This window comes from Fulmarus glacialis, unplaced genomic scaffold (genome assembly GCF_000690835.1).
Source record: "Fulmarus glacialis isolate BGI_N327 unplaced genomic scaffold, ASM69083v1 scaffold20159, whole genome shotgun sequence".
Classification (NCBI taxonomy): domain Eukaryota; kingdom Metazoa; phylum Chordata; class Aves; order Procellariiformes; family Procellariidae; genus Fulmarus; species Fulmarus glacialis.
The window spans coordinates 32,606-44,732 of NW_009232958.1; the positions used below are offsets into that span (position 1 = coordinate 32,606).

The window sequence follows — 12,127 nt, forward strand, 5'->3', positions numbered from 1 at the left end:
CCCTTCTTACCTCTGAGTGTAGCTGCACATACCTGCTTCTTTGGTACGGATTTTGCTGGAGGGTAAACTTGGCTCCCCAACTCCAAGAATATTACTTGCTAAGACCCGAAACTCATAATCCATCCAAGGAATGAGGTTCACCACCTGGGCTGTCTCTGCATTGCCTTCAATATTTACAGGATCTATATAATCCAATAACATGAGAGGAGAACAAATAGAGCGAGTCGCAGCCAGCGTACGAGCACAGAGCAAGAACTTGTCAGCAAGCTGAGGCCCCGCAGCCAGCACGGGCCGTGCCACCACTGCTGCCATCAAGACACTTACTGGTACGCATTTGCTTCCATTTGCTGGAGAGGAGGGTCCGTGCCTCGATGATGTACCTGGCAATAGGGCTGTGGTTATCAAAGCCGCGGCTCCAGCTCAGCTGGACGGTGGTGTCACTGATGTCTCTCACCACCACTCCCCCGGGGGGGCCTGGAGGTCCTGGGATGATGGGAGACAGACGGACGTTACTAAGATGAAAGATGTGGAGGCTTATTGCTCTTTACATTGTGCAAGTCATAAATTAAAATCAGGCCTTTCTTTTCTGGAGGCTAGGAAGCCTCACCTCCAGTTTTGGCCTCCAGAAAAGCTCATAAGCCTGTCCCATCCAGTTCAAATGTTAGATGGTGAGGTGGTCGCAAGGGAAAAGCAAGCTGATCCCTTGCAAGGACCATGCTGTTACTTCGGGTTTGTAAGGAGCAGGGGACCTTGTGAAAGAGAAATTACCTCTGACAGTCAGCGTGGCTGACTCCGAAGCACTGTCCACAACTGTCTGGGCTGTACACGTGTACCGCCCCGAGTGCTTCAGCTGGGTGTTGAAGATGCTGAGGTCCCCAATAGCTTCTTTCTGTGTGGGGAAGAGAAAAGACAGTGAGGAGAGCATTTGAACATGCCTGATCACAATCCAGCATTCAACATGCAAACAAAGAGGCTGTTACTAGTTTTCTGTTCTTTTTGATGGTACATAATTGCCCTTTCTACTCACCACACTGGCTCGTCGGTAGTGCCCCTCAGACTTGTCAAAGTCAATGGGGAAATCATCTAGTGACCAGGTGAAGGTTAGGTCCATAGTTGGATCGTGGGATGCGTGACATTGTAGAGTAAGGTTTTCACCTACATTGATATCAGCACTAGATGGTGCCAATGTGATTTTGGTGGCATCTGCAGAGAAAGAGCAGGAAGGGCTGTTAGCTGCAAATGTCCGTGTACCAGATGTATGTTAATGCTGCAGAGCACCCAAATCAACTAACACTTTCCAACTTGTCATCCCTCTCTAACAGCTGTAGTTTTACAGGAGGAAGATGAGGGATTACAGTGGTTAGAAAATGGAAATGCTTTTCTCAAGGACCAGTTGTTGGTAGGTATGATTTGGTGAGTCAGGCAGAAGATTTGCTGCTCCACAGGCTGAAATGTCTTTGATTCCCTGATTGATTTTTGGGAGTATAAGGAGAGGAGAAATATTACATCATGGCATTCTTAGACGTTTCTTGCTCAGTTGACCCCAAATCAAGGCAAACATCTCTACCTCGAACAGAGAGGAGTCCAGTACTGTTGGCTTTGCCCATGAAATTCTCAGCAAAGCAGGTATACTTTCCCTCATCAGATTTACTGATATTCTGGAGGATCAAGGTGCCATCTGTGGTAACAGTCACCCTGGAAAGGAAGAAGAACCATACAAGAGGAAGGTTAAAATGTCTGTTCACTCTGTACACCTGACAATTTCCAGAAATTGGTGATAAAGACAGGACTTCAAAATACTATATAGGAGTTTTCTAAAGAAGAAACTAGAGGAATAATGAAGTGCTTATGATCAGGAATGTAGCAGCACGCTTGGGTCATCAAGTCCAGTCTTCTGGCAAGAAAAAAACGTGATTTTAGCTATAGTTTCTAGGTAGACGCTGACTCTGTGCTGCTACCTGCTACTGTTGATCAGAAGTTCAGTCCCTTTGGTCCAGAGCACAGTGGCTTTTGGTGCTGCCCTTGGTTGGCATGGGATGATGACCTTCCCACTTCGGGCTGCAGGTATCAGTCGCTTCACTGGGTTTAGTCTAAAATCTGGTGCTAAGGCTACAGGGAAAAAAAGAGGATTAAGGAATGATTAGAAAACCCTGCTATGTGAGCATTTTAGTTGCCACCTAACTAGGTATTGATTTGTTGTTAGATGACTTGGTAACAGAAGCATGGCAATATCTGGTGAGCAAGATGGAGTGATTCCTCTGCTGCCGGGTGGTTTCTAACGCCTGCCAAGGCAGGTGTTATGTGACACACGTGTCGTACGTAGCAATGGGATATGACCCTAACAAGTGCAAGGTCTTTGAGAGACACAAGAACAGCTGCTTTTGAAAATGTAGAGGATATTCTCTTTAATATCCTGATTAAAGTCACCAATGCTGACATCCAGCTTGCTTAAAACTCCTCCTGGAATTGCAGAGATAGAACTGGGTTTTATCTGTTGCCCTCATGCATTGCAGTGTGTTAATGTTGAACAGTTGATGCTTGGGGCCTTTAATTTATCTCTGGCATCTGCTGACCATGAGGAGATAAGCTTTTAGACTAATGTGAAACAAGTTTGGTATCAGTCCAGTTCCAGTCACCATCCATCAAAGCTGGCTGAATGGATACTGAACTCTTTTCTTTGACCTCTTTCCTCCAAAAAAGAGGAAGGCTGTGTAGTGGAAGAGAGCTTGTGCTGCTGCTGTCTGTCCTGTACACTTTCTGTAGCTAAACAGATGTTCTTGTTCTCTTTCAGCATTACTGAATTTACACAAGATTTAAATTTTCAAGGGTTGTAGAGTGTCTTGTTGAACCAGTAACTATATTTCAATGGTGAGTGAAGCAGTTTTTGTCTGCTCTTATCTTACTCTGAGATTGCAAGCATAGGATATTAGGAAAAGATCTAAAATGCTTCAGTGTCCCATTGAAACCCAGAGCACTGGGAAATGAGAAATTACCTTGCACTGTTAATTCAGCACTTGCATATACTGTGCCATGCTTGTTCTCAGCCACACACTGATACATGCCAGAGTCCTCCAGGACTAGCTTGGAAAATCTCAGCTCTCCACCGCTCACTTCGATGCGGTTCTGTGCAAACAAGAGGATGAACCCATTAGATGAGAAAAACAAAAATGGAACTCAAGCCTCCTGTGTTCAGGGTTGAGTTTCATTACAGACTCTGATGCCAGTTTGAAGCCAGCCTGGTTTTCCATGGGAGAAAACGCAGGCCATTTTTTCTGTGTGTCCAGTCACTACCCCACATCACTGTGCTCTGTTTGCTGAGACTTCTGAGTGCCTGAGCAGCAACGTGCAGGTCATACAGAGACAGGTACAAGGTGCTATTTATCCACCCTGATAACTGGCTATGAGTTCCTGTAGTTGCATGAAGCAATGGCTGGGATGGCAGTGACGGGAGAAGGAACCTGCTATCGGTAAGGACTGTGGCATTGCTTTGCAGGGCACGTGGAAGAGGGATGCGGGGTGATAAAACGGGGTTGAGATGCATTTGCAGTGAGGCAGTAGAGGGTCTAAGTCTGGTGTAGCAGGTTCGGTACTGCACGTTCTGGTGTGCACTGGGCTGAGCTGCTCTCGGGGTCAGACCTGCATGGCGATACCTGGGAGGTCAGCGGCTGCCCGTCCCGAAGCCATCGGACTGCAGGCCTGGGTTTGCCAGCAGCCGCGCAGCTCCAGCGCAGGTTGGACCCGATGTCGGCTTCCGTGTCTGTGATCACCTTCAGCCACTCCGGCTGAGCTGCAAAGGAGCAAGAGAGGTGGCAGAGCCAAGAAGATCAGATGAGAGATTTGCTGTGCCAGGCAGGCAGAAGGATGCTCATTGTGTCATCTCTGCTGGCAGATTTATTTATCACAGCGTGTTTCACCATAGTAACAGCCTTCGCCTTTTGTGCAGCGATGCAAGGCTGAGTCCTCTATGGGTCTGGCTGCAGCTGTGCATGTGGACTGCACAAAATTATGGCAGAATCCAGATCTGAGGGAAGAACATTACGGTTTCTCTTCTTAAGAATAAATGCAGTCATTTCTGAGCTTCAGGAAAGACTGGGTTCAGACTAAGAGAACCAGGTTAAGTTTAGTAGCTTGCATAGATCTGATTAATAGCTCCAAGTATTGACCCTTGTGAAAGTACCCCAGGCTTGGAGAGGATCTTGGTTGACAGCTAAGTCTGATTTTTACCACTATGCTTCCATCCCTGGTTATCTCATTTTTGCTAGAATTATTTTAGAGCAAGTTAGGAGGTCTCTCTCTCCTTGCCATAGCCTAAATGTATCCACTGAGGAAAGATATCAGTGATCTCTGCAGGTCTTTGTTAGGGTTTTGCGATAGGTTTAATTAGGGCTGATACAAGGCAGGATCAGAGGTGGTGGTTTCACTCCCAAAGGCTCAGTCCATTGCCTGGGGCATCTTGCCATGCTCTGGCAAGGCATGTCTTTAAATGTGTTACCTTGAATGATGATGCGGCCCTGGTAGGTGTCTCTCCCTTTGATGTTTTCAGCCTCACACTCATAAGTGCCTTCATCCTCAAAGCCAACATCCTGGATCTGCAAGAGGGGCTCGCTGCCGATCCACTTGGAGGACTGCGAGCCGTCCAGCTTCCTCCACTTTATTCGAGGAACAGGGCTGTATAAAAGTAAATCTGGTGAAGGCCAGCTCTGGGGTACTCCATGCTGCATTACAGTGTAGTGTAACTCAATCCCCATTTAGCCACCCAGGTCCCATCCCAGCTGGGCCTTGGCCAGCAGGACAGATGGCTTTAGTCAATTCCTCCCTCCTCCTGTTCCCCCTCCGTCTCTGGTCTACAGTAGACCCATTGAAGAGAGGGGTTGTGAAAGTTGCAGGTTCTGCGATGCCCCCCCACCCCCGTCGCGACACAAACGCTGCACTCACTTTCCAAAGGCAAAACACTCCAAAGTCACCATCTGCCCAGCCAGAGCGTAGGTGTCTGCAGGAAACCTGGCTTTTATGCTGGGTGCATACTGCCTGGCATCTGTTGAAAGGAAAGCACTGTTGAGGAGTTCCGGATGACTTTAACATGGCACATGTGAGGTCCTAAAGGGCAGAGGTACCCGCAAGGTTACACTACTTTGCAAAACCTTCATGCGTTTAGGTAATTTACAGGTAGCAGAGGCTAAGTTTCGTTTTCCTCTTAAAACAGCTCTTACTGAAGTCTCTAAAAACCTCTTTACAACATCTCAGGACTGTTTCTCCTTAATTTCCTACCTGCTTAACTCCCTTCGCCCTGCCCAAGAAGTATCTTTAGCTGCACCTCTGCAAGGTCACCGAAAGCAGAGGAGAGTAATTTCAGGGATATGTGAGCCTGCACAGGCTGCACCTTGTGCCATGTCTCTTTTACAAACAAACAGAGAAACCCCATGGATGGGGTTTGGAGCTGCACAAGCAGCGAAGCCTGGAGAGAGGGCTGCTTCCCCCAGGGTCTAGCCAGTTAATATTTTTGTAAGCTCTTAAGCTCCCCTGAAGGGCTGGTGGGTGACTTGTGCACTGCTGGAGTCCCGTGGAGCCCGAGTGCTTTGCGGTGGCTTGTTAATTTTGCATTTTGCCCAACCCCCTTATGATAATCCAAGAGCACTGACCCTCTGCAGCAAGGCTGAGCCGGGAGAACTTGCTGAAAACACTCTTGGTGATGAAGTCGATGTGGCTAGTGGCAAAGCATGAATAGTTCCCCAGGTCAGAAGCCTCTGTCTTGGCAATGTAAAGGTTTCCCGTGGTCTGAGAGACGAAACGCCTTCCGTCGGCTGGGATGAAATTGGGAAACTCATTCAGGAGCCATCGATAGGATAAGCCTGTGGGGAAAAGGAAAAGGAACAAACTGCGCAAGTTGCCTGTGTCCTCTCAGGTGGGACTAAACCAAGCAGGCTGTCTTCTAGACCAGTCTAAGCTGAAGTTGGTCCTTGGATGGTATTTGTTTTCTCCATATGCTAAGTCCTATCTCTGAGTTGTTGCTTTACAGAGCCTGAATTAAAAACAAATTTGCTTCCCTAAAATTCCCAAAGAAAAACAAGGAGCGATTCACATGTCTGGGAATCCCTTGCTCTGTTGCATCTCTCCAACTGGCACCAGCAGTGCTGCTAATCTCTGCTAGTAGCAATTCCGAAATGCAAACCCGTACCTGGGTAATGGGGAGGAGGGCTGCAGGCGAACATCACTCCCCAGCCTTCTGTAATCTTCACGGGGTCTCGCTCTTCTGCGGAGAATTCCTGCAAAACTAAACATGCAAAGTGAAACCTGTCTGTGGATGAAGAAAACAGCTGGAGGAATTACTGTATTTTATCTCCCCCTCCACAGGCTGGTCTTTTCAGTGGTTGTACAGAGGGATATCAAAAAACATTACTGACTTTTTCTCCGTAGTGCATCGAATTTCTACTGCACCTCCACGTTAATGGAAAATGCCAGGGGATTTCTCCAAGTGGTGATGTTGGGTACCATGCACCGGAGAGCTTCTCTCCAGCCTTTATTAACGTGAGCAGGGGGGCTCAGTTTCTCCCCAGCATAACTGTGGCTGCATTTAATTTACCTTGTGGAGACAAACTTACAGCCAAAGCGGAGGGAGGCTTCCCTGCTGACGACCGTGCCCCTGGAATTAGATGCCACGCATTGGTAGGAGCCAGCATCCTTGGCTTTCACTGGGTTGCTTATCACTAGGTCACCTGCAACCATCCTGTAACGGGAATCTGGCTCCATCTTTATCTCAGTGCCATTCATCTTCCACCTGCCAAAGCAAGTGCAAAGAAGTGAGAGGGGTAAATACTCATTGCAAGTGCGTGCTTGCGGGGTGCCTTGTAGGAGGCTGTGCTTGGTTTTTTTCTAGCTGTGGTGTGTTGGGATTTGAGTTAGATTTATGTCTGGTCTGTGGCCTGGGTGGCCATCACATGTAGACAAGGAGGCTGATTCTCATGTTAGTGATTTTCTTTATATAAAAGTGGAGAACGGAAAACAAAATTCTTGATGGTTGTGTCCCAGTCCTGGTACAGAGAGAGAACAGGCGAGCTCACCTGTAGGTCGCAGGAGGACTGGCTCTTGCTCGGCAAGCCAGCGTGACTTTCTCTTCTGCTGAGCCTTCAGGGAAGAGGGTGTGGACAGGCTGCTCTTCAAACACTGGCCCGTAGTTCCTTGTGCTACTCTGTGCTTGGCACCAAACTGCAAGAGAGGGAAAACCTGCTCAGCTCAATTTAGCTTTTTCTAAAAATTCTCATTTTTAGTTTTGTAGGGTGTCCCTGGCAGCGTCAGAACTGCATCTAGAATAAAAGAAGGAGCAACGTGAAAATCACAACCCATCTGTCATCACAGCCCAGCCCCAACCATGGCTTTGGGCAGATAGCGTGCGTTTCCCACTGAGCATCTCACACCAGAGGGACCGGACATGCTTAAAGACGTGCAGATGAAGGAGTACTGACACACACCTCTTGGAAAGCCATGCACAGAAGAGACTGGAGCTGGGAACCCCTGGATGCCCTCCTTGTCCCTGGCAGTGAGGATGTGCTGGTTCCTCCTCTGTCTGTACAAACTTTGGCTGGTTGGTTCCTCCTAAATCCTCTCCAGGACAAGGGAGGAGAGAGGATAACCTGGATCTTCGCAGTAAGTTCTTGGCACTGCCACTGCTTCCCTGCACACGCCTGGCAGATCCCCTCCATCCCTGTGTCTGCAACATCATCAGCTCTTGATAACTCAAACCTGCTGCTTGCTGGTGTGCAAACCAATGCTGCAGGTTATCAGTTCTACTTTTGAACTAAGAGGATGAGCTTGAAGCTTCCTCTGTAGTGTTCAGACATGGGTTTGATTCTGATCTTGCTGTCATGGGTATGGCTCAGGCATAGGCACAAGAGGAACACAAGAACTTGCCTGCCTTCTCCTTTGTTGTGCCTGGGCCACCCTTTGGCGTGGTGATGGTGTTTCACTGGAAAGTGCCAGCTGTCCGCAGTGAGTGACTCTGTGTCTCAGATAAATGGCAAATGCTGGCAGACCCCCTTCCATACAGGCTTTATGGAAATGGCAGTGCAAATAAGTAAGAACAAAGCAGAAGCTGCCTGGAAATCTCTTAACTGCAGAAGCGGCTAGTGGGATAATGATCGCCAGCAAGTCTGTTCTCTCCCAGGCACCCTGAGAAATTCCTGTCCCTTAGCAGGGATGGAGCCACCTCAAGGCAGTGTGCTCCCAGCACAGTCCCTCTCTGCCTCTGCACTGATAAGCTCAGAGATGCTTAGCTAGCCCCACGATCATTCCATGCTTTGTAATTGAATTAATAACTGTCTTAAAACTGCCATGCCAACCAGCAATCTGTTTCCTTCCCTACAGTACACAGCATGGTCACTAGTTAAATTAAGTGACTCCAGTAAGTGTGATGTTTTATGCAAGAGTAACTTCCAGCAGGGAATGGCCAGCTCAGCTCTCCTGGGCTCGGGGGAAGCAGCCCTTTACCTGTAGCTCCTGGGGTTCGTCTCATGTTCCGGCTGCTCTTGCATGTGGAGATGAGGGTGAGACGGGAGAGGGGCTCCACTAATTGGCTCAGTGGGTTCAGAGCAGCTGTCGGCTGCTCCTTGTGTCCGAGCATCAGCCAATTACCCAGGCCCTCGGCTCCAGCAGCCGGGATGTGCTGCTGCAAGGGAGCTGCGTGCAGGCAGGAGCCTGATGGTCCCTGCTGTCACGCAGGGGAGAGGGATTGTAGCCTGTGTCTAATACTTTGGAATAAGAGAAAAGCAGCGTTTTGAGGGTTGTGCTCCCTCCAAATCAGTGTAGGTGCCATTTTCTTTCTAGAATAGTTATATTCACAAAGGAGAAGCTTGTGTAAGCTGGAAGTCTTCTCTCAGTTGGGTCAGCAATGGCTGTGCTGAGCAAGTCTCAGCTGGAAATAACTCTGCTGACCAGCAGGTAAAATAATCATGAGTTAATGGAGAATTAATAAGAAAGTAGTGTATTAATTGTGTTCTGATGGTACAGATGGTAGTGAATGGATAAAGGTTTAACAGCTTTACATTTTGAGATTAATAGATAGCATATGGTAAATAATTTCTATTTATTTAACAAATAAAATATATATTATTAACACTCACATGCGTGCCTTTTCTCATGGGCTGCTCTTTTCCTAATCAAGCCAAATTACGCTAATCATCCCTTCTGATTCCACCCAGAGTCTGCACCCCGTTGCTATCCGCTGCTGTCCTTTTTTCTCTGCCAAGGTTATGGACTACAACTGTCAGGCATTGATTTTCTCAAATGTAATCAATGCCAGAAGTTCGGATGAGTTTTTATCTACAGTTCCAAGGTGTCTGGTTGGTGCTGGGGGTGAAATGTCTGGATCTCACTCATTAAGCAAAACAATGGTTAGATTAAAGTAATAATTAAACAGTTACAAGTTCAGGATATGGTTAGACTAAGAACTGAGAGCAAAGCAGAGTGGTGAATCTCAATACCTCTGAGACTGATCATCTGGGCTACTTCCGTCACCCTGGAACTCTCATTTTTAATGTTGCCAAAACAGGTACCTTCCCTGGGCTCTATCATTTGGCTAGTGGGGAGAAGACAAACACAAAATGAAGGTCTTCAAGCCTGCAAGCCAAATTTGCAAGAAGCAGAGTGACCTGCTCAGAATTGGGTATGCCTTATGCAGCCCTGCTTTCAGTGTTAAAATCCAGCTAGGAGAGCAGAAATTATGGTAAATATGCTGCTACGCCTCTCTAGAACAACATTCATTATTAGGAAAAATAAATATTAACACCAAAATAAATAGGAATAGGTGAAAGTGGAACATCTGAAAATTAAGATTTGGAAAAACAGCTGCAGAAATGCTTGAAGATTTCACATAGCGCTCCAAGAGTGACTTGTACTGTTGTTTGGGAGAGAAAAATATCGTATCATGAAATGCACCACCAAGGACATAGCAGTCTGTGAGTATAAAAAAATCCCAAACTTTATGCCAGATATTGCTGGAATAGGCAAAACTCAAACTTTATCTACTTTGCCACTGCGGTGAGCAGGGAGGTGACTGCCAGTGCCTCCCTCGTGCAGTGGCACTGGCTCATTTCTGGCTTTTGTATTATTATGAATATTTGGAATATGCTGAAAGTCAGACCTGGAAAGCCCGGGTGTCCAGGAGGCTGAACGTTTTCCCTTTGTGCTGAGCTCTGCACTAGCTTTGGAGACCAGGAAATGATAAATGTCTCAGTTGAACGTTTTCAAGATGTATTCCAGTTTACGAGGACATCAGCAGCAATCCCTTTATTGAGCACAGACAACATAGCCGTAGCTCCGGAGCACTGACCACAGCCTGAAGCCTTGGCACATGAGGGAGCTGGGCAATTAATTGGTTTTATAGGAAATCTAAACACACACATGTGCACAAAATCAAAGTGGTTATTTTTAAAGAGCAGCTCTCTGAGGAACAGAGGGTTATTTTTAACGAGAAGCTTTCTGAGGAACAAAGGGACAGTGCTTTGGCTAGCCTTAGATTTCAAGATTTTCCATGGCTTTTACTGAATGAAAAAAGGCCAGAGAGATTTTTTAGACTTTCCTGACAGCCTTGTTCATTAGAGTCATCTCTGTGCGCTTCATAAGCTTTAAACCTTTACGTATTGCTGGGAAGTCATCCTTTCAGTCTTGTGGCCGAGGGAGGGGTGACATTGCCAACCCAGCTTCCCAGGGCTGGAGCTGACAGCCCAGAACTGGAGGCTTTGGGTCTTCACCCACTCTGGAGTGTTTCCTTGAGCCTCATCTATAGCTGGCATTTTTTTGTCCCTGGTCCCTTGCTCATGTTCCCAGTGAGGATTTCTCTCTGTCCCAGCTGGTTCCTCAGACCCGTTGCATCATCAGCCAAAGGTCAAGAGAAAATAACCCTCACAGGCTTTACAGTGAGTCATTTTTTGTGGGCTCAGCTTGGACGGGGAGCAAGTTGCATGAACTCAGCTGGTTAATGGGAAAGCCCAACTCCATCTTGCTGCCTCTACCAGATTTGGGTCAGACCAATTTCCAAACAGGCTAATTGCCTCCCAATCTAGGGCAGCCACCCCTCCCTCTGTCTCCTCGGGGATCCAGAGAACATTAAAAGGTAATTAGATATTTATAAGGACAGGCGAGCAGTCTCTGCCTGGGATGATGAATTAGCTTGAAGGCATTATCTAATTCTCAGTTGTCTGAAATAAAATGTCTCCCTGCTGAAAAGGGACCTTCAGAGTGCAGCCTGAGACTCCCTGAGATCCCGAAATGGTCCCCGATGAATGGGGAAATCTTTGCAGTCAGGGTATGGCCAAAAAGGCATCCCTAGGAAAACCGGGAGGCAAAGTGGCTTTGCCATGCGTGAGTCCTGCTGGGAGGAGGAAATTCCTCCTTGTGCCGAGGCCAGGACAAGCCTGGGCAGCACGGGCTGCAGAGGGGCACTGGTCCTGCCACGGCTTTGCCTGAGGACCTGCATCTCCTGCATTTCACCTAAATTTGAATTTAGAAAGGGGGAGGCTTGTATGTCAACCATTCCTGTCCTCTTTCTTGAGCGGTACAAAGAGAGGTTGGATGTAGCACAGATGCGTCCCCTGGTTGCATAAACCACCCGGGAGAATGGGGCTTCAGCATCACTGCAGCCGCAAAAGCCCCGTGCAGAGCACGGAGGGCTGCGTCCCGGGCGAGCAGCGCACACGTGCATGGCATGCCCCGGGCAACGTCCCACCGGGCACCTCCGACAGCCCCCCTCGGCTCTCCCACGGAAACCTCCGGGCCGGAGAGGCGAGGGGCTGCTCTTACCCAGAAAGGTGACGACAGCTAGGGATGTGCGGACGAATCCAGCGGTGCCTCCCATCCTGCGCCTCCGGCCGGGCTACGGCCTCCGCGGCTGAGCCTCTACGGGTGAGCGGGGACAGCAGCCCTGCGACAGAGAGAGAAAGGAGTTATCTGCGGCGTTTCTGTGGCTCTGCTCGGGGGCCCGGCGTCCAGCTGGGCGTCCCCGCTGGCCACGGGCCCGGGGTGAGAGTCACTCGGGAGCAAACATCCAGCTGCCCGGAGAGGAACACAGAGGGGTTTGAAGGAGCTCTTTTTTGTTCTGACATGACAGATCTGGTTGGGAAATTGTTGGTCCTCCTCC

General features: G+C 48.3%; 1 protein-coding gene across 1 annotated transcript in view; it reads right to left on the reverse strand.

Moving 5' to 3' along the window:
* CNTN2 (contactin 2 (axonal)) overlaps positions 1-11,845 on the reverse strand; it is a 15,774-nt gene extending 3,929 nt beyond the window's left edge. Inside the window, exons 1-15 of the mRNA XM_009585160.1 lie at positions 11,791-11,845; positions 7,059-7,203; positions 6,600-6,775; positions 6,176-6,271; positions 5,640-5,849; positions 4,936-5,035; positions 4,493-4,668; positions 3,651-3,787; positions 2,994-3,123; positions 1,959-2,109; positions 1,568-1,695; positions 1,028-1,203; positions 769-889; positions 325-483; positions 33-182 (exon numbers count right to left, since the gene is read on the reverse strand). Coding sequence (XP_009583455.1) covers positions 33-182; positions 325-483; positions 769-889; positions 1,028-1,203; positions 1,568-1,695; positions 1,959-2,109; positions 2,994-3,123; positions 3,651-3,787; positions 4,493-4,668; positions 4,936-5,035; positions 5,640-5,849; positions 6,176-6,271; positions 6,600-6,775; positions 7,059-7,203; positions 11,791-11,845 — 2,110 coding nt within the window. The remainder of the gene's footprint in view (positions 1-32; positions 183-324; positions 484-768; positions 890-1,027; positions 1,204-1,567; positions 1,696-1,958; positions 2,110-2,993; positions 3,124-3,650; positions 3,788-4,492; positions 4,669-4,935; positions 5,036-5,639; positions 5,850-6,175; positions 6,272-6,599; positions 6,776-7,058; positions 7,204-11,790) is intronic.
* Between the last annotated feature and the right edge of the window lie 282 nt (positions 11,846-12,127).